The 22,731-nt window shown below is 41.8% G+C and overlaps 1 protein-coding gene across 8 annotated transcripts in view; it reads left to right on the plus strand.

Moving 5' to 3' along the window:
- Positions 1-22,731, plus strand: part of SEPTIN11 (septin 11) — a 139,328-nt gene that overhangs the window by 79,825 nt on the left and 36,772 nt on the right. For all 8 annotated transcript variants that reach the window (XR_003035030.2, XM_059887577.1, XM_059887575.1 and 5 more), the window contains exon 2: positions 12,418-12,532. Coding sequence is in view for 6 of the 8 variants with exons in the window: in XM_059887575.1 (XP_059743558.1) it covers positions 12,418-12,532 (115 nt within the window). In the remaining 2 variants the exon portion in view is untranslated. The remainder of the gene's footprint in view (positions 1-12,417; positions 12,533-22,731) is intronic.

Below are 22,731 nucleotides of genomic sequence, written 5' to 3' on the forward strand. Positions count from 1 at the left end.
GTGATGCAAAGGAGCTTATTTACAAAACAGAAATAGACTCAGGACGTAGAAAACAAACTTATGGTTACCAAAGGGGCAGGAGGGATAAATCAGAAGTTTGGGATTAATAGATACACACTACTGCATGTAAAATAGACAGACAACAAGGACCTATTGTACAGCACAGGGTGGCGGTTCAGTCTCTAAGCTGCATCCAACTCTTTTGTGCTTCCATGGACTGTAGCCTGCCAGGCTCCTCTGTCCATGGGACTTCCCTGGCAAGAAATACTGGACAGAGTTGAAGCCATTTCCTTCATTATACTCAATATCTTATAGTAATCTATCATGGAAAAGAATCCGAGAAAGAATATGTCTGTGTGTGTGTGTATAATTGGAACGACTGTGCTGTATACTCATACAACATTGTGAGTTAGGTATATTTCATTTTTTTTAAAAGTTGGCAAAACTGTGGAGAAGGAACTGGCAACCTACTCCAGTACTCTTGCCTGAAAAATTCCATGCACGGAGGAGCCTGGTAGGATACAGTCCATGGGGTCGCAAAGAGTCGGACAGGACTGAGCGACTTCACTTTGACTTTCAGTTTCTCACCAAGCACCCAGCACAATGGATGAAATATCACGATGAAAGTTAGAACGTTGTCTACCAAGGAAAAAATATTCTCCAAGTTTAAAAAGGTCAGCAAGGCTTTGGACTTTTCAACAGTCCTACAGGAAGCCTGAAGATATTGGTGAATACCTCCAAAATTCTGAAAAAGTACTTCCAATCTAGAATTTCATAACCACCCAAGGTGCCAATCAATTGGGAAGTGGGAATAAAAATATTTCCAGACATTTTACAATATTAACCTTCCATCTACTTCTACCCAGGGAGCTGCTAGAGGAATGTGTCCCTAGAACCAAGCAATAAACTAATAATAAGGAAGAAAGGGGACCCAGGATATCTTACACTAAAGAGAGACTGGGGGTGAAGAAAAGACCCAGAGTGACAGCTGTTCACCAGACGTAGAGGCTTCCAGCCTACAGGGGAGTGCGTCAGAAATGTGCAAGAAAGACTCCTCAGAAGACTAAACAGACTAAATATCTGATGATTATGAAGGGGAGAATGAGACAATTGTTGAAGCCTTTATGATTGAATTAGATACATGTAAATAGAAAGCCAAGTAAACAAACAAAAAAAAAGGCAAGATAATTATTACCTCCAGGAGAAACAAAGTCATGTAGGGAAGGGAAGTCATCATGGTTCACTACATGGTTTTACACAGTCAGGTTAACATGAACCTCCAAATATCCATGTAATCAAAATTATGACCCAACACATTGAGGGGCTGGGAAGGGAACATTTAAGTGCACAGAGCAGAGAAATTCCCAGTAGACTAACTTTTAAAACTTAATGGTTAAAACTGAAAAAATTAAGAGGTAGCAATACAAATTTAGAGATACTATTTAGAGCCATGGAAATAAGTATCACAATAATCAGAGTTGAGAATGACTGCTCCCAGGGAGGGAATGTAGGGGGAGGGATAAGGGACACCGTTTTTCATAGCAAAGCCTATGAAACAATTTGACTGTGCCTATGTATAACTTTGATAAAAATACAAGCTTTAAAAATAAAAACTTTTTAAGTAAAAAAAAAAAAAAAGTTGGCAAAACTGAAGCTGAGAAGTTAAATGACTTACCCCAGGTTACCCAGATAAACAATGGTAGAGTTGCCCCAAGTCTCCTGACTTCACGTGTCAAGTACCTTCTACTGTCTTATTCTGATATTTTTGCTTACTCTTCATTGCTTTCTATGTGACTTGGTTCGGTTATTATAAAAAATAAATACTCATATTGTATCTTCAGTTCAGTTCAGTTCAGTCACTCAGTCGTGTCCTGCTCTTTGCTACCCCATGAATCACAGCACTCCAGGCCCATCTATTAGCTGCAATAAAATTGTAGCCTTAGCCCCTTTGAAAAGATTTTTATTATTGTCACTCACATTTCCTGATTTTTAAAATCTTATTAATATTTATTTTCTGCTATAAAAATGTGAGCGTTTTTTAAAATAATAATTCTCATATTACAGAAACATAGCAGTAAAATTTCCCTATAATCCTGCAGTCCCCAGAGAAAACCCTTCCACTGTATTAGTTTTGTTAGGATTTGGAAAAGCAAAATTTGTCCTTCTGCTAGGAGTCTTTTGGAGACAGTTGCTTAGACATGGTACTTGATACTGGGGCAGTTACTTAATATTAATCAAGACCTTTTCTGGTTATTTGGTATTGTTTCAAGGGTGGCTCCTGGGTTGGTAGTTGGAGCTGGCATCCCTGGCTCTGTGACTTGGGGACTGGCCCCTGGATGCCTTTTTTCTCAGTTCCTACCTCTTGCTGAATGCTCTCAAGTTCTTTCCTCCTATGGTTTTCCTCTGGACAGTCCCCTCTTCTTGGCTGTCTTTTCTGCTGCTAGTGTGAGACAATTTCCTTGGAGGCTTTCTTGGCTCTGATTTTGGGATTTTATAGTATAGATGACAAGCAGAGTAGCAAATATTGTCCAAGTCATCTTTAAAGAACGTGATCCCCATTGGTAATGAGATGCTTCAGATGTTTTATATTATTTCATATTATGGAAGTGACCCTAGCCTTGCCTAGCCTTCAAAACAGCCCAAGGCAGGCTTCATAGTTGTGGTTTGGGTTGATACTTTGCATTCCAGTGTTTTCCTTTTTTGCATGAGAACCAAGGGCGTTTCCCGTCTTCCCACTAACTTTCCTTTCTTTACAAGAGAATATGAAACCAGCTGAATGCTCTCTAGAATGTATTTAGATAAATGTATGTATTTACAAAAATAAACAGTCAGGCACTTGGGTAGAACCTACTTCTTGGGCAGTTTGTGAGGCCAGGATTTCTCCAAATACTGGGAAGTGGCTGGTGCTCAGTCAAGGGTTTTGTGTGAGGAAAACAGGTTCTTCTCTTTGACTGTCTCCAGCTGGGTGGCATCTGTCCTACCGAAACAGAGCCCGGAAAAAAAAAAAGACTAATGAAGGAATATGTACCTCTCCTCTGAGTGAACATCTTCTTTATGGGAACAAAGTAAAGGGAGTATGCCCCATGGTTCCATCCCAGCTCTATTTAAAATTGGACATTCATTTTCTTAAGACTCGAGCCTTCATTGTTTCTACCTCCTCCCATCAGGCAATGCTGGGCAAAATGACTCTTTGTATTCATCTGAATACATAAGACTTGCAAGTCAGCTGTACTTAAGGAGTTGTCTACTAAATTAATATTGAAAAGTACTGCAGACTAAATACATGTTTTTATATCCTAGAAGCTGGTTGATCCACTGGATGGATAGTTAATCACATGAGTTGGAAGGTTGCATTGCACCCTGTAGTTTCAATAGCTTATGATTATACATTTGTGACTGTTTTTGATTTTTAATAGCCGAGCTGCAAAGCTCGGGATGTTATTTCTCCGACCAGGTATCAAACCTGTGCCCCTAGCATTGGAAGTGCACAATCTTAACCACTGGACCACCAGGGAAATCCCTGTGACTATTTGATTAACATTGCTGTCTGTCCCATGTGTTCCATGACTTACCAATGCTTTGTTTTCTCACCATCATCACGTTAGCATTTACTGCGGTATCTAGCACATGCTAGTATTCAATAAATATTTGTTGAATGAATGAAAGCATGAAAATAAGATTTGCTTCATGAAGACAGATGATTAACTTACACAGAAGAATTTTCTCTGTTTTGTCTTGAGGCTATAAATCTACTTTTCAAAAAATTTCTGGGAGACTGCAGATACAGCTGAAGAAAAAGGTAGTTTTTAAGCAGGACAGTTATAGGGAGTGGGTCCATAGTTAAGCAAGTGAAAATGAAAAATATATGTGGAAAACACGGGGATACACACACAGATTTCTGTTATGTTTGGAGTTAACCAGGGTAACTGACAGAAACTCCCTTTTAAGGGTTATGTAAAACTTTAGCCATCTTAGATCTGACAAGGGAAGATATACTACAAGAAGTTTTTGCCCTGTGTTGGCCTTTCCTCAAGCAGAATGACAGTTAGATTTATGCATCTCTGATTTCCAAACTCAAGAAATCTTAGAATTAGCAAACCAAAGACATTGTTTAGAAGTCATTTGATTAAATCTCATTTTACAGATGAGGAAACATAAACTTGGAGATTGACTTGGATCAATAAAATTAATTCTCCATAAAATGAGGCTTTGAGAACAATGTAATTTCCAGCTGTCTAATACATAATAAAATTTTATCTCTTAAATTAAAAAAAAATAAAAGAGGCAGAATCTTTCTAAACTTCAATTGTAGTATGTCTTTAAAGGCAAAAAAAAAAAAACCAAAAAAACAAAAAACAAAAAAACCCCCGGAAAATGGTCTAATTGTTTTCAATACACATGAAAACGGACACAACATATCACCTTGGTAACATGCTCCCCACCCGCACTGGCTGATTAAGATCGGCAGATGTTGACTACCTACTAACCATATCTATTGAAGGCTTTGGTTTTAAAAGGAACCCAGTAACTTTGGGCTACCCCTTCAGTTTGAATATGGTGAATAGAATCCATCTGGGCACAGCCAGTTTGTTAATTTCAAGAGGGTGTGGGCTGGGCTAAAATAGAAGAGTGAAGCTGAGGAATCCTTAATGGTTTCCAGCCCTGGAGGATGTTGATGCCTGCAAACAGGAATGGAATTCTGTGGCTTTTCCTGCAGCTTTGTAAATGAGCATCCTATTTAGGGTGGGTTTTCTTCATGCTAGAGTCTCATTCTTTCTTCCATGTTCTGTTTTTCCCCCTCTTTGTTCATCCTTAGTGATTCTTCCTCCCTGAGTAGTCTGAGGGCTTTGCCCATCTGCAGAGTCTCCCAGCATGAAGTGTGAAGTCAAAGTCCTCTGTTATCTCTGACTCTTTGGGGGCCCAGCAGCAATAGGAGAACTCCTCTCTTCCTCCCACCTAATTCAGAGAAAGGAAACACAGGTTTCCTGACAACCTATTAAATGCTGGCTCTCCCATATGTACCATTTCCTTAGTTCCTCCCAGCCACACCTTGCCAAGTGGACCATTTTTACTGATGGAGGAACAGGGACTAAAACAGGTAGGGATTCAAACCCATGGCTGTCTGACTCCAAGCTTTGTGCCATCCTACTTTTGGCTAAGCAAGATTTGGAAATGTGGAACATATTTTAAAGCAGCATTCAGAATGTAGGTGTTGGTGCACATTCTTATGTAATTTGTTTTATAATTATTTCCATAATGAAGTCAGCTAGACATCTTCTGCAAGACTTGTTGACTGTAATCTTCAGAGTACCCACATTCCTAGTAAAGTAACCCTTTGGGCAGAAGATAGTGTTTTTCTGGCAGGCTTCTGCAAGCTGGACTTTAATTTTCCTGGTAGGTTTGGAGAACTCCAGCCTTCCTGAAAGATGTCCCCTGAATTTCCCTAGCCAAAAGCTCCTGTTTTCCCTTTGTCATCCCATAGTACTTATCTCTCTTATCCTTAATACTACTTGTGTCCTATCTCTACTACTACACGGTAAGCCTCTGAAGGGCAGGAAGAGCATTTATCAGTGAATAACAAAAGTAATGTATTTTTGTTCCCTTAGTGCTTTGAGCAGTGTTTTTTTTTTTGAATGAATAAATGAATAATGGTGTTCATGTCACGATGATCTGGGAAGAGAAAAATGAGGTTGTTGTGTTAAAGACTGGTTATTTTATACTATAGAATTTAGTCATAACTCATTTCAGGATGGATTGGGCCTAGAAATCATCCAAGTACAGCCCCTCCCTGGGTAGATTAGCAAATGGAGAACTGAATCAATTAAGGTCTTATAGTTACTTGCTTGGTGGCTCCAAGTTGGCACTTGCATCTCAAAAATGGTCCAAACTAAGCCTTTTATTATTGGCTTCATGTGCCGTAGATGAAAAAAATCAAAGTCTCAGCATTGCCAGGACCCGTGAAAATATACTTAAGAGCTACTTTGCCAATTCTAATTTTCAACTTCCACCTCTTATGGTTGCCAGAGAATTATTTTAGAGTTATTTTAGAATTATTTTTTTTTTTTCTTTCTAGTTTAATATATTGGCTTTCAATAGTGGCTAAAGTCACTGTATTGTCTACCTAGGAACTACCTAGGAACTTAGATCATCATGTGGTTAACAGTGACTCTGGAATCTGACCTCCTGGGTCCACTTTTCAGCTTCTCACCTTATTGGCTGTATGACCTTGGGAAAGTTAATAAACTTTGTGGGCCTCTGTTTTCTCATCTGGCAGTGGAGAGTGGGTAACAATAGTTAACTACCTCATAGAACTGTTAAATTCTCTAGTTCATTCATGTTTAGGGCTTTCCTAGAACCTTGATCAATAAATGTTAGCCGTCATATGGTGGTGGAATGCCAGATAGCTCGAGGCACCTTTATCCAATCATTTTTCCTTTTATTGGTAAAGGGAATGTTTACTGAAATTCACCCTGAGATTTCATAGTCAAGACAAGGATGTGTGTTAGTCGCTCAGTCATGTCTGACTCTTTTCGATCCCATGGACTGTAGCCCACCAGGCTCCTGCATCCATGGAATTCTCCAGGCAAGACTACTGGAGTGGGTAGCCATTCCCTTCCCCAAGGGATCTTCCTGACCCAGGGATCGAACCCAGGTCTCCTGCATTGTAGGCAGATTCTTTATTGATTGAGCCACCAGGGAAGCCCAGTAAAGACAAGATTGGAGATAAAATTTCTATGGGATCTGGAAGGTTTGGATGTGTTGGAGGCTATAAGATCCTCCCAGATAGAGGAAATATCATAATATGAATAAAGTCTGATGAGGAGAAACCAGGGGCTCTCCCAGGAACTATAAGTAATTCCATTTAACTGCAGTGGAAGGTCCTCCTCTGGGAGGAATGGGAGATTTGATAGGAATAGAGATTTGATATCAGCCTACAGAAGCTCCTGAGAAGGCAGAGTAAGAAGTTTGGATTGAGGGCTTTTGAGTACCAAGATCCCTTTGGCAGCCAAGTAGAGTGAGATCCAAGCAAGGAGACCGGTTGGAAGGCTGTTGAATTAGTGAGAATAAAGAGGAGGAGGGCGCAGCATTAATAACACTTTGGAATGAATGAGACGGGTGGGACTCAGGCACAGATTAGTGCCATTAAGAGAAGTAGGAAACCCTGGAGTAGGGGTGGGTTTGCAATCAAGGAAGATGATTTCAAGTTTGGTGAACAGCGATTTAAGGTACAAGTAGGAAAACCTAGGAGAACTGCCTCTGGGGTAGAAATTCAGAACTGGAATGCAGACAGAGCTCAGTACTAGACAGAAAATTCTGAGTCGTTGCTAATATATGATAGCAGTAAAGACATGAGAATATCTGAGATTCCCCGCGATCATATCTAGACTCGAGCCCCACACACATTCTTTGGGTCTAGGCAGCTAAGGCATAAAGTTACAGGCATGGTACTATGAGATGCAGAGTGCAGGAATTCATTTCAGCTGCTGTGTATGAGTTAAATAGACTCCCCTCACATATCCTGCAGTTGATTTTAGTGTTTAAGCCTGTTCGTGAACCAAAGGAGGAGCCTCCCATTTCCCATTGCCCCATCACCCACTGCTGGGCAACAGCCCTCAAGATTCCTTTAATGTTGGGCAGTCCTTTAATGGACTTTTGAAGTGGCATTATAAAATTTACATATTTTATATGACAAAGAAGACAGAGATGTTGAAGACATAAATTCAAAGTAAAAAAAAAATTTAAGACCAAACTGTTTTATAACCTTTCATTTTGTATGTGGTTTTCAGTGGGTACAAAAATACTCAGTGGGTGTGTGGGTGGTTTCTCGTGTTTTGGAAATGGTGAGAATATGAGATGCTGAGCATTGGGTTCTGGGATGAGAGCTATAATTACTAACTCTGATTCTTTCCCCGGATTGGCTCCTGGGTGCATATCTGAATCTAAAAACCCAACAACCCTCCAGAATCCAGAGCAATAAACCACTCTTTCCTCCCCCGCCCCAGAAATTAAAAGAATTATTGTGGCAAAAAAGGAGAGGGGGTGTAGGGAGATAGTTCTTCCTTGCCTGGTCTCCTTTCCTGCTGCTCGTTGCCTGCTCAAGGTGGTGGTACGTCAGGAAAGAGGCTGGTATGATGGTGTCTCCTCGCCGGCTACACAGCAGCCGCTGAACAGCTGTGATGGAAAGAGTTCTAAATATAACCCAGACTTGTTTCAAATCTTCTCCTTCAGTCTTGGCGGATGTGGTAAACACCCTAAAAATACCTGCTGCCCGAACCTTTGAGGTATCTGTAGAGGAAAGGGCAGGTGGTAGCCTTGGGGCCCCGTGGTCGTGCTGGGAGGCCTGGCCAGATACCAGAGCTGCTGCCCCCCAGGGGCCGCTCCCCAAGCTGTTGGGTGCGCTGTCGGCCAGGCCATCCTTGTCAAGGATGAGAGCCCACTCTCGAGTCTCATATTCACTGCTGGCAGGTTTCAAGGAGGCTATTCATAGCCTCGGCATCTGTTCTCTGTACCAGTGACCTCAAACCTGCAGCTGCCACCATGGTATTCAGGGGGAGTGGTGGTGGTTTCCAACCGTATTTCACAGAATCAGAATTTTAGTGCTTGCAAGGCCCTTAGACGTCATTTTGTCCATAAAACGTTGCACTGAAATCCCAACATTTAGGGAGTCACGTTTCTCCTCTTTAGTGATTGAAACGACTTGGAAATGGAGTTTCAGTCTGAGTATTCAAAGACATCACTCTCATTATTGTGTAAGACACAGAGGAGGATAACGAAGACCGTCTTTTAAAAACTATTGACCAATTGATTCTGTGCAAGGTTTTCCCTTCTTTATTTAAAAATGGAACTCTGAGGCTCGTTTTCTTACCCCAAATTCAGTCTCTTGAGTATAAAGCTCATTGGCAACATAGCCAGACACCAGGAAGACTTTCAATAACTAGTTTCTGGAATCCCATACCATAACTGTGGTTCTTAATTGAAGGACCATAGGTAGCCTCTGTTTCCCTGGGAAGGAAGGGTTTTACAGATGATCTCCAATACCCACAGAATGCACTGAGCATTGTGGAAGAAGTTCAGTTCAGTTCAGTCGCTCAGTCACGTCCGACTCTTTGCGACCCCATGAATCGCAGCACGCCAGGCCTCCCTGTCCATCACCAACTCCCGGAGTTCACTCAGACTCACGTCCGAGTCGGTGATGCTATCCAGCCATCTCATCCTCTGTTGTCCCCTTCTCCTCCTGCCCCCAATCCCTCCCAGCATCAGAGTCTTTTCCAATGAGTCAACTCTTCGCATGAGGTGGCCAAAGTACTGGAGTTTCAGCTTTAGCATCATTCCTTCCAATGAATACCCAGGGCTGATCTCCTTCAGAATGGACTGGTTGGATCTCCTTGCAGTCCAAGGGACTCTCAAGAGTCTCCTCCAACACCACAGTTCAAAAGCATCAATTCTTTGGCACTCAGCCTTCTTCACAGTCCAACTCTCACATCCATACATGACTACTGGAAAAACCATAGCCTTCACTAGACAGACCTTTGTTGGCAAAATAATGTCTCTGCTTTTGAATATGCTATCTAGGCTGGTCATAACTTTCCTTCCAAGGAGTAAGCGTCTTTTAATTTCATGGCTGCAGTCACCATCTGCAGTGATTTTGGAGCCCCCCAAAATAAAGTCTGACACTGTTTCCACTGTTTCCCCATCTATTTCCCATGAAGTGATGGGACCAGATGCCATGATCTTAGTTTTCTAAATGTTGAGCTTTAAGCCAACTTTTTCACTCTCCTCTTTCACTTTCATCAAGAGGCTTTTTAGTTCCTCTTCACTTTCTGCCATAAGGGTGGTGTCATCTGCATATCTGAGGTTATTGATATTTCTCCTGGCAATCTTGATTCCAGCTTGTGCTTCTTCCAGCCCAGTGTTTCTCATGATGTACTCTGCATAGAAGTTAAGTAAGCAGGGTGACAATGTACAACCTTGGCATACTCCTTTTCCTATTTGGAACCAGTCTGTTGTTCATGTCCAGTTCTAACTGTTGCTTCCTGACCTGCATATAGGTTTCTCAAGAGGCAGGTCAGGTGGTCTGATATTCCCATCTCTTTCAGAATTTTCCAGAGTTTATTGTGATCCACACAGTCAAAGGTTTGGCATAGTCAATAAAGCAGAAATAGATGTTTTTCTGGAACTCTCTTGCTTTTTTGATGATCCAGCAGATGTTGGCAATTTGATCTCTGGTTCCTGTGCCTTTTCTAAATCCAGCTTGAAAATCTGGAAGTTCATGGTTCATGTATTGCTGAAGCCTGGCTTGGAGAATTTTGAGCATTACTTTACTAGAGTGTGAGATGAGTGCAACTGGGTGGTAGTTTGAGCATTCTTTGACAATGCCTTTTTTTGGGATTGAAATGAAAACTGACCTTTTCCAGTCCTGTGTCCACTGCTGAGTTTTCCAAGTTTGCTGGCGTATTGAGTGCAGCACTTTCACAGCATCATCTTTCAGGATTTGGAATAGCTCAACTGGAATTCTATCACCTCCACTAGCTTTGTTCGTAGTGATGCTTTCTAAGGCCCACTTGACTTCACCTTCCAGGATGTCTGGCTCTACATGAGTGATCACACCATCATGATTATCTTGGTCGTGAAGCTCTTTTTTGTACAGTTCTTCTGTGTATTCTTGCCATCTCTTCTTAATATCTTCTGCTTCTGTTAGGTTCATACCATTTCTGTCCTTTATCGAGCCCATCTTTGCATGAAATGTTCCCTTGGTATCTCTGATTTTCTTGAAGAGATCTCTAGTCTTTCCCATTCTGTTGTTTTCCTCGATTTCTTTCCATTGATCCCATTGATCCGCTGAGGAAGGCTTTCTTATTTCTCCTTGCTATTCTTTGGAACTCTGCATTCAGATGCTTATATCTTTCCTTTTCTCCTTTGCTTTTCACTTCTCTTCTTTTCACAGCTATTTGTAAGGCCTCCCCAGAAAGCCATTTTGCTTTTTTGCATTTCTTTTCCATGGGGATGGTCTTGATCCCTGTCTCCTGTACAATGTCATGAACCTCCGTCCACAGTTCATCAGGCACTCTATCAGATCTAGTCCCTTAAATCTGTTTCTCACTTCCACTGTATAATCATAAGGGATTTGATTTAGGTCATACCTGAATGGTCTAGTGGTTTTCCCTACTTTCTTCAATTTAAGTCTGAATTTGGCAATAAGGAGTTCATGATCTGAGCCACAGTCAGCTCCTCATCTTGTTTTTGCTGACTGTATAGAGCTTCTCCATCTTTGGCTGCAAAGAATATAATCAATCTGATTTTGGTGTTGACCATCTGGTGATGTCCATGTGTAGAGTCTTCTCTTGTGTTGTTGGAAGAGGGTGTTTGCTATGACCAGTGTGTTCTCTTGGCAAAACTCTGTTAGCCTTTGCCCTGCTTCATTCTGTACTCCAAGGCCAAATTTGCCTGTTACCCCAGGTGTTTCTTAACTTTCTACTTTTGCATTCCAGTCCCCTATAATGAAAAGGACATCTTTTTTGGGTGTTAGTTCTAAAAGGTCTTGGAGGTCTTCATAGAACCGTTCAACTTCAGCTTCTTCAGCGTTACTGGTTGGGGCATAGGCTTGGATTACTGGGATATTGAATGGTTTGCCTTGGAAACGAACAGAGATCATTCTGTCGTTTTTGAGATTACATCCAAGTACTGCATTTCGGACTCTTTTGTTGACCATGATGGCTACTCCATTTCTTCTAAGGGATTCCTGCCTGCAGTAGTAGATAGTGGAGTGGAGTAATAGTGGAGGAAGTTAGCACCATATAATAATACAGCCTAAGTCACCCATTCTCCTTCAGTAGACTCTTGAGCAGGCGTGGGGAGTGCAGAGCCTGTGGGGGAGAGCAAAGAGGCCCCCCAAACCTGTCCAGTTCACGCTAGAGAAGGAACCAAGCCCTGTGTTGCGCCATTTTCAATGTGTTCAATATGGTGGTTACAGAATTTCTGCATAGTAACAGGAATGCATCCTCCACTGTGAGCTTCTGAAAGCTCCTTCCTGTGTCTGGAAGAGAGTCCTTTATTTTTTCCCTCTGGGTTGAAAAGTTTTCTTGCGGGCTTGAGGCTGTCAGAGGACTGGAGTTTTGGTGTCACTTAGAGCATGTCGGTATCAGCTGCCTCTGGGAGGCGTATTTCCCCTGAACTGGGGCACCGATAAGCATACCTGAGCTGCTTGGGAGGGAGACGGTGTGCTTTGCAAGTCGCTGTGATTTTGTGGAAAGAGTATGGCTCTAGAGTTGGTAGCTTCAGTTGTGTAGAAGCCATGGAGGGACTGGGCACAGAGGGGTCGCCTTTTTCCCCACGTGCCAAGAAGAGAGGATGGGAGAGGGAGGGGTGCCCAGGGGGCATTGTCATGGGTTCTCAAATGTTTCCCCTCTGACGTTCCAGAATGAAGAGCTTCGAAACTTATCCCTTTCTGGCCATGTTGGATTTGACAGTCTCCCCGACCAGCTGGTCAACAAGTCGACTTCTCAAGGATTCTGTTTCAACATCCTGTGTGTTGGTAAGTGACTCATCGCTTGCTGCTGAGCAACGAGTCTGACTCTTAGGTGTCGGCAGGTGACTGTCAGAGGGGCATGTTTCAGGAAATAAGGGGAATGATATTTTCACTCTTTTATTATCTGTAAAGCAAGATAATAATATCTCCACTCCACATATGTCACACAGTTCTTAGGTTGGCCAAGAAGTTCATCCTGAACAAACTTTTTGGCCAACTCAAAGATACAGACATATTTAGATAAAATGCTTTGTCAGTTTTGTGGTGTTACTCAAAGTGTTATTTTTATTTATGTCAAATAGTCAAGGAATGATCAGTTTAATATTGCTGTTGAAAATTTTAATTTTTCATAGGGGAGGGACTTAGATCCTAACTAGACTATGCGTACTCAGTCATGTCCAACTTTTTACACCCCCATGGACTGTAACCCACTTGGCTTGTCTGTCCATGGAATTTTCCAGTCAAGAAAACTAGAACCCACATCTCTTGTGTCTCCTGCATTGGCAGGCGGATTCTTTACCACTGAGTCTCCTGGGAAGCTCATAACTGGACTGTAGGAAGTTGAAAGAAGGAACTGAGATACACATACACAGGAAAATCATTCAAAAGCATTTTCAAAATTTGTTTCCAGGGTTTCTGAATAGGCTGCAATAGTAATCTCCATTGAAATCTTTTCAAAGATATGCTTCTACCTACTGCAGGTAAAATCTGCAATTACTTTAACCACTTTGATAAACTGAGAATACTTTAAAATTTTGCTTTTAGAGTAAAAGACAATCTTAAATCCTATTTTATACTTGAAATAAATTTTCCACCTGAATTATTGAATTAACCTTTAGACTTTCAATTGGAATCTGAAATTGATCTCCGTTTATTCCTGGTAGAAAAATGGGAAAAGGCCAAAGAGATCTGACTTAAGTGTTTGCGTCTCCAGTATGTTTTATTCATAGCCTTTAAATGTGATGTATTGGCCTATGCTTCTGGTCTTGGTATTTTTCTTCTTTAGCCATATCTTTTTTAAACCAAGAGGAGGAAGGTAGGAAAGAAGGTGGAGAAAAAGAGGAAAGTAGAAACAGGACTCTCCTGTTGATTGGAAGCAGACGTGTCCTTGAAATAGATAATGGCCTTTGCTTCAGCTTTCCTGTCACTCTTGATGGAGGACCAGGCTGCCCAGCAGTGAAGTGGCTCGGGCTACACTGTTTCATGGCCATTGTCTTCTGGGTATAGACTTCAAGACAAACTAAAAGGAATTCTACCTGTAGCCAATATATATTCTGTATGTCTCCTCCCTACAGTAAGCTTAGCAGAATGTACCTGACTTACTTCTCTTGTCTAAGTAAAATAAAGTGAATTTAGCAGAGAATTCAGTGGAAGTCAGTTGTTGAGAGGGAGGGGTAGATATCTTCCTTTCTGAAAATCTTCGAGAGGGGCATGTTGAATGTGGCATCTGCATGGGTGTTGAAAGCCACCGCCAACCTGCCCCCCAGCCAGCTCACTGTTTGGCGTTCTGGCTCGAGCACCAGAGAGGAACATGAGCAGAGCCGCCAGTTCTCCTTGTTTCTGTTTTCCCCACATTAAAATTCAGCAGGGGACCCCCTGGAATGGCAGCTTGCTCTACAGAGTGGCATAAATGAGTTGTCTTTTCTCTTCTGCTAAATGCTCATTGCAGAGCAGAGCGATTCTTCATTAGCATAGTGATTTGTTGGCAATTTGTTGATTTTTCTATTGAAAAGTATGCTAAATTGTAGGCCAATTACTATTCTGGCTTCTCTTGTCTGTCTCCCCCAGCCCTGCCTTCAAAATCAGCTTCTAGAATGCATTTGAGAGTTACGCTCCAGCCCCTGCTGTCTGGTCCAGTGGAACCAGACTGGAAGGATCTGGTTTGACCTGGTGTGTGCTATGCAAGTGTTGGCTCGTTGGCTCACCATTGTGTTACTAGTGCAATTAATGATACTAGTTGGAATTCCTCACAAGACACATCCATGCTGTGCTGTTGCATTTGGAAAGCAGCTGGTATTCTGATTCTCCTGGGTGGGTGATGATTCCTGAGATTCTTAGGTTTTTACTCTGGTTCCATTCCTGGTTGTTGTTTAGTCACTAAGTTGTGTCAGACTCTTTGAGACCCCTTGGACTCCATTCTTAACCACGTTTAAAATTAGTTTTTCACTTACTTAATATTATGAGTGCTAAGTTGCTTCAGTCGTGTCTGACTCTTTGAGACCCCATGGACTGTAGCCCGCCAGGCTTCTCTGTCAATGGAATTCTCCAGGCAAGAATACTGGAGTGGGTTGCCATGTCCTCCTCCAGGGGATCTTCCTGACCCAGGAATCGAACTCAAGTCTTTCATGTCTCCTGCATTGGCAGGCGGGTTCTTTACCACTAGCGCCACCTGGGAAGTCCATTATAATGCATGTGTGTGTGTTAGTCACTCAGTTGTGTCCAGCTCTATGTGACTCCGTGGACTGTGGCCCCCCAGCCTGCTCCGTCCATGGGATTCTCCAGGCAAGAATACTGGAGTGGATTGCCATGCCCTCCTCCAGGGGATCTTCCCCACCAGGTCTCTTGCATTGCAGGCGGACTCTTTACCATATGAGCCACAAGGGTTGCTCTAATATAATGCGTATTTCTAATTAAAAAATTATAAAGTATCCCTACTTTTCCCCTCCCACCCTCATTTTCATTCCACAGAGATAAAACTGTAGAATCCTTCTAGAAACTTCCTACACTTGGAAATTATTTTCAGAGGCTGAAAACAACACCAGTTATTATTTTACAGCTTTTTCATTAATTTTTAAAAATTAATTTTTATTGGAGTGTAGTTACTTTACAATGTTATTAGTTTCTACTGTACCCCAAAGTGAATCAGCCACAGGTATATATGTATCCACTTTTTCTTGGAGTTCCTTCCCATTTAGGTCACCACAGAGCGTTGAGCATGTCAGTTTTGTTGAAGTCCAACATGTGTCTCGCAGGGCTAAAATCAAGGCCTCTGCAAGGCTGTGCTCCTTTGTGGAATTCAAGGGGAGAAGACACTTCCTTTTTTCCCCTCTGCTAGAGGCTGCCCACGTTCCTTGACGCTTGGACCCTTTCCTCCATCCTCAGAGCCAGCAGTGTTGCACCTCTCTCTGACTGGTCTTGGATTAGGAAATTTTCCACCGAGAATTGCAGAAATCTAGTTTAAACTGAATTAAGGCTCTTCCTCAACCCTAAAACACACTGCAAAGGTCCTATACTGCGTTGTGTAATTAACAACAGCCTGGTCTAGGAATTCAAAGAGGATTTCCAGGGCTCCGTCTCCAGTTTCCGATCCTGCTCCCTTCTGTGTGGCTTTTCCTGTATTTGGGCTTTTTCTTCACTGAGGTGGTATGGCCGCTGGCGGTGTCACCAGCTTAGCAACCTCAGGGGGAAGAAGCAGCCATTCCTGACACAGCTTCTTCAATAGTCACGGGATTGTCTGATCCACCAGGCCTGAGTCATCCACCCACCCGAGGTGGGAGATGGGGTTTATCTACCCTGAAACACACAAGGGTCCTGAGGAGAGGAGACGTGGGCAGAAGGCAGGCAGAGCATGGGGAGACACACACTGGGCAGATATAAACAGGTCTCTCGTGATTGGGTAAGTGCTGTTTTGTTTTGGTTTTATACAAATGAGATCATGCTGTTCTGTTTTTCACATTTTCCTTTTTTTACTTCATAGTAAGTCCTTCCCCTCCTTCTCTGCCCGTATATCTAGCAATCCGGGTTCTTTTGCACAGCACTTTGGAGTCCTTTGGTTGGAACAAGCTTTAGTTCTTTGAGAAACAGGGAGTGTCAGCATTAAGTTAAATGTACTTCTCTTCAGAGGATAAGACACATCAAATCCCTTCACAAATACTTTACAGCAAAATATCTGTAGAAGAAGACAGTTCTCAGTGTCAATTAATGCTCTGTTTCTAAAGTAAGAGTCTACGAAAAGCATTCTAGTGGATCCAAATGTTTTGACAGCCACTTAGAGAAGTGGGTGTCATATTTGAGTATCCATGCTACTTTCTCTTCTCCTTGTCATCCTACTGTGCATTTATGTGTTTTACACAGTATGCGCACCCATGGTGTTTACAGCATCATTATTTTGGGTGAAAGATATGGAAGGAAATTAAAGACTGAAAAAAAAGTTATGATCCTAGTAAGGAAGCTGATGTTTTTCTAAAAGGTCTTAGAATCGTAAGTTTGTTTTGTGGCAAGAGCCTACAGGTTGCAAAGAGAGAGGAAACAAACCAGGGCAGAAATTAATCCTGGTGTGCACTTAGTTTAGTTTTAGAGGCACTGAAATAAATATTGTTAGAGCCTCTCTCTCTCAGTCCTGGAGAGAAGTGTAACAGAGAGCAGGAGAGCAGTGTTCACTTAACTGGGAAGAGAATTCTTTTTTTTTGGGCTGCACTAGCTCTTCGTGGCTTTCTCCAGTTGCGGCGGGTGGGGGCTACTCTCCAGCTGCGGCACGTGGGGGCTACTCTCCAGCTGCGGTGCGTGGGGGCTACTCTCCAGCTGCGGCGAGTGGGGGCTACTCTCCAGTTGCGACAGGTGGGGGCTACTGTCCAGCTGCGGCGCGTGGGGGCTACTCTCCAGCTGCGGCGCGTGTGCTTCTCACTGTGGTGGCCTCTCTAGCTGTGAGCATGGCCTCTAGGTGTGCGGGCTCAGTAGCTGCTGCGAATGCGCTTGGTTGCTCCGCAGCGTGTGGATCAAACCCATGTCCCCTGCACTGGCAGGCAGATTCTCAACCACTGAAGTCGGGAAGAGAATTCTTGATGCTAAATCGGGTATCAGACAGCCACGGGTTCATAGTTCTCTTACCCTCCATCTTGCCTGTAACACACCAGTTTATCCCCAAAACTGTACTTCAGTTTAAATAAAGCATGTCTTTCTTAAACTTTAAACTTTTGATTTTGTATTCAGGTATAGCCAGTTAACAGTGTTGTTCTAGTTGTGGTAGGTGAACAGCAAAGGGACTCAGCAGTACATATACTTGTATCTATTCTCCTCCAACACCCCTCCCATCTAGGCTGGCAGGTAACATTGAGTAGAGCTCCATGTGCTGTACAATGGATACAACCTTGCTGGTTATCTGTTCTGAATATAGCAGTATGTACAGGACCTTCCCAAACTCCCTAATGATCTCTTCCCCCCACCCTCCCGCAACCATAGGTTGGTTTTGTAAGACTGTGAGTCTCTTTCTGATTTGTAAGTAAGTTCATTTGTATCATTTCTTTTGAGATTCCACATATAAGGGATGTCATACAGTATTTCTCCTCTGTCTGATACTTCATTCCCTATGACACTCTCTGTGTCCATCCACGTTGCTGCAAATGGCGTTATTTCATTCTTTTTAATAAACTTTTCTTTCTTACCCACACTGTATTTCTAAATTAGTACCCAGCCTGTTTTCACAATTCAAAATTTATTGATCGTTGTCATTCTCCTTCCAAAATGACACCAGCTCTGTGAGAAGCTACACCACTGATCTGCTGTATGTGGTTCTTCGTGCACCTATACAGAGGGATAAATACTGCGACATCCCGGCTTTTGAAGAGCAGCCAGTTCAAAGTAGGGTCAAAGTAGATTAATAGCACATTTTGAGAGCAGAGTTTTAGAAAATAAGTTCACTGATTGTTTTGAGAGAATGGCAGAAGAGAAATAGGAAGCAGACGAGTTTAAGATCATTTTAGCTAAGGCCATAGTGTCATCATTAGCTGTGGAATTTTGCAATCAGATCTTAAACGTTTTTATCCCAGCTTGCTTTTCCAGGAAAGGGTGTAAGTGGTTTAAGGGTGGAATGAAGAAATAAATGAATAAAGATAAAATTAACCCCAGAAAACAAAGTGAAGGTTGGAGTCAGAGCAAAGCCGTCAGATCTGCCTGTAGGAGTTGATTCTCTCAGGAACACATTCATCTCTTAGCCGGTGTGGCCAGAGCATGGGAGGCCCAATCAGTCTATGGATATTTGTTAAACACAAATGTGCCAAACACAAGTTAAACATTTAATGAGGACAGACTTATAGAACTATAAAGTAAAAACAGGTTCCTCCAGATGAAGCACAGTTTACCTGGAGAAATGTCTCTTGTAAATTTTCAGAAAAGACATATGTGGCTGTCCCTCCATTTAAACCTGGGTTCCTGAGCTTCCCCTACTTGGGGGTCACTGAGGCATGCGATGCTGAGGGTCACATGCAGGTCTTCCAAGTCCCTGGTGGTATTAGCCAAAGTGTGCTTCATCAAATGGGATTCTATGAGGAGTTAAAATAACACAACATAACTCTCTGATTATCTGGCTCCATCCAAGAATAAAACCTCGACTGTTTAGAGGAGACAGACAGACCTTCATTCACAGCTATTTGAGTAGATATAATAATAATTATCCAAGTAGCCAGTTTTGGCAATCAGAGTAAAAATGCTGAATCACCGATCAACTATTTGTAATTACCTTCTAATTAATAATACATTCCTCTGTGCTCTTTTTGTTTTCCTTTTTCTTTTTTAACAGTGTCCAGCTTAGAGCTTGAGATTTATGTAAGCCTGAGAGGAGAATGGAAGAGGCAGACCTGCCTGCCACTGTGCTGTGTGTCCAGCTTACCAGCACTGGCAGGAGCAGGAGAAGCAGAAGCCCCAGAGAGCACTTCAAGAGTAAATCTCCAGTTACTCTAACAACTGTTTAGGCAGATGACCTTATCACAGAATAAACAACAGACTCAGAAAAATCTACCAAAGTGGCAAATCTCAGTATAAGTGATCACTATGACCACTTTTCAGTTACTTTTTATGGAAGGCTTCCTCGGAGCCAGGTGTTCTGAGATGTTTTAGAGTTGCTGTTAGTCATTAATTGTCTCGAAATATTGTTGCGGTTGTTGGGTTTGAGTTGGAACCTACGCCAGGTAGGCTTTCAGTTACTCAATTCAAAAGAAGCCTTTTTGCTCTTGTATGTCCTTAAAAGTATAGAAAATGCCTTCTTTTCTGAGGCTAGAGATTGACCTCAACAACGAACGCATTGGAAAGCTCTCCTAGTTCTCTAGAATTCCTTTTATTCCCCAAACTGTCATTTCTTCGTGAAATACTTTTGGTGAATTGCACTGCTGCTAGGGTAGCGGTGTCTAATTAGGGCTCTTCAAAGCACAGAGCGTAGAAATGGAAAGCTAAGCACTCTGAAATTTAGAGAACAGCGGTTTTTCCAACCCGTTGATTAACCCTGTGCTGTAAGTAGGGCCTGGAATGCTAATTGTTCATAATGTCCACCTTAATGCAAATAATTAAAATTATGTTGCCTTAAAAAAAAAAAGGCATCATATTCTTGATTCACATATGCTTAACTAATTCTCAACTTAGTAAATGGTGATTTCAGTGCTGTCCAGGTAACCTAGAATTCTTGCCATGTAAATTGTAGCCTTTATTGCTGTGCTGAGGGAAAGAGATGGAAGGAAGATGGGTCACTTTTCCACTGTCAGAACCTTGACCTTATAGAGGAAATTTTAGAAGGTAGCTCTGGGGTTCTTCCTTTGTCTTTACTCTGGGCTTCCCTTGTGGCTCAGCTGGTTAAGAATCCACCTGCAATGCGGGAGACCTGGATTCAATCCCTGGGTGGGGAAGATGCCCTGGAGAAGGGAAAGGCTACCCACTCCAGTAAATTCTGAAAAGAAGTTTGCTGTATGGAGAAAGATACTCATGTACTTAAAATGACTGGAGTACCTTCAATACTGAATTGCTGTTCAGATTCTCTGTATCTTATGAGTGAAAACCCTGTTTTGTTTCTGTATCCATTACTTAGTAACTTTATTTTGCTCAAGAGTTATTTTGTTAAGTTACCAATCATGGCTATGAGCTTGTTGAGCATTAGGAAACAGAGCCTACTTTTGATTATGTTTATTGATGGGTCTTTTTGGTTAGAATATTAAAGAAAGTAAGGAAGACAGGAAACAGTCTCAACTGCTACACAGCCAGACTTCATGGAGATTCTGAACAACATGCAGGATATCACAGAAATTCAAGACGTTTCAGTTGCTACTGTTATTTACCATTTTATCCCCAGCACCTGTGCTTGTTACATAGTAAATACTGAAGTATTATAAATGAATGAATTTCAGATACTAACGTCTACTGTATCTGTCTGCTCTCTTTCTCCTATATGCCTGGCTAATGGTCTGCCAACAACATGTCTTCTGTTTATTTATAGCCTCATGGCATCTGCTTATTCACTTCTCTTAGTATATCTTTTCTTTCTCGTGCCATCATGCTGTGTGCAGACTCAAAGTCCCAAAGAGAGAAGTGTGATTAGATACACAGATCACTGTTCAATATGGAGCATTCTCTCAGCGTCATAATTGCACTTCCATGGGTGCAGCCCTGGGGGTGCCCCAGGGGGCAGCAGAGGGGTAGCACTGGTCCAGTTACCTGTGGTCATTAGCAAGGGCCAAGGAATAAACTATGGTCTTGCTTGTAAGAGGAAGGTGGTTATGGCAGACATGTAAATACCATTCCATAATAGTAAATCAGAGTCTGGTTGGTATTCAGTCATGTTCTAGATCAGATTCTACGCTATGGCAGCACACCATATCCAGCCAGTTCACTGTTGTATTCCCAACACTTGGCACAAAGCTGGAAAAGATACTGGCTGAATGAAGACTGATGAAGGAGGAAGTTCTTTGATCTTAGGTGTATCAGGTCCAATGGGTAAAGCTGAAGAGTTGGGCAAATGTTCTTGACTAACTTTTATCCTACAAATGAATCATGGTAGTCAGTGGCAAACCACAGAAGGCTTCTAATTAGAGAAAGCTCAGTTACAGAGAAATTCTGTTCTACTTCATTTTTGTACTATGTTGGAAAGCAATGAGTAATACAGAACTTCTAATTAGTAAGTGGATTTTGTCTTTTCAATGGGAAAGTTGCCCTAAGGCTGCCAATCCCAGAGCTCTTTTTTTCTCGGATAGAATTGTCACCTTCCTAAAAGGCATTACAGCAACCCTCCCTTCAGATGCAAGATATTGTCCCTAGGAACATCATGAGATTGAGATTTGTTGAAAGGGCTAGAGTATACTGGTATGTTTAAATTGAGCTGAAAATCTAATTGGGGAAATTTTCCAAATTTTATTTTAAAAAATGCATTCCTGTAGATCATGTTTCTTGATTTCTACCCCCACACACTCAGCCACGGCCACAGAAGTGGGTGGGTTCTTTTTCATTGCCAACTATTTTTGACTCAAGAATTAGTATCAAGAGAAAGTTTTTCTTGGCTTTATTTTAAAGAGGAGGTTAAAGTTCTCCATGGCTCCACATTTGGGTCTTACCATTTGATTGGTTTAGTATAATACCTGCCACTCTGATTTGCATATATTAGAGGTTCAGTGAAACCTGATGACTTGAACTATAATGTGAACCAATAAGGCCATCGTTGCAGGTCATTTAACATCATTCAGTTTCATTGTCACAAACATCAGCCTGAATACCAGGGCATCTAACAAATGCTTGCCTTCTCCTGAATTGGGAAATGCAAATGGAGATAATATAAAGGATTCTCACAGATTCATAACCATACCTGAAAATATTAGGCAGTCAGTTTTCTCTGTAACAATGTCAGAATTGGTTGAATGTAGGTGTTAGAACCACACAAACCCGAGTTAGAAACCTGGCTTTGTCATTTAACAATATGACTTTAGACAAGTTACTTAAACCTTATCTAAGCTTTAATGCCTCATCTGTAAAAGGGAGGAAACAGTAGCATTTATTCCACAGGAATTAGTACTAGGGTTTAATGAGATAGTACATCGGAAGCTCTTATCACAGGACGTGGTAGAAAGTAAGTGCTCAGTAATTGTAGCTGGGTTTGTTATTTTTGTTGTTATTTGTTAAGAGTGTTGTTTTGAAAAAGATGTAATTCTTTCCCACAACATTAGATGGTATCAGATAATTCAATATAAATGCAATCAGTCTCTTACATTTTCCTAGTAACAGAAACTCAGCAATATAGATTTTTTTTTTAAGTACAATTATATTGATAGTTTTGCATGCCAACATTTAGGGAAGGAAGAGCTACAGTTTATGTCTTTGAAATGACCACAGACTGACCACAGGCAAGCTTTTAAGTTCTGTTTCTCTATTCAGAGGTAAAAAAGAGCATCTTGATCTATAAATTCAAGATCTTCTCTGCCGAATGGTTTTTGAAATCCATTAAAGCATTTCTAGAGAGG

This window comes from Bos taurus, chromosome 6 (assembly GCF_002263795.3).
Source record: "Bos taurus isolate L1 Dominette 01449 registration number 42190680 breed Hereford chromosome 6, ARS-UCD2.0, whole genome shotgun sequence".
NCBI lineage: Eukaryota > Metazoa > Chordata > Mammalia > Artiodactyla > Bovidae > Bos > Bos taurus.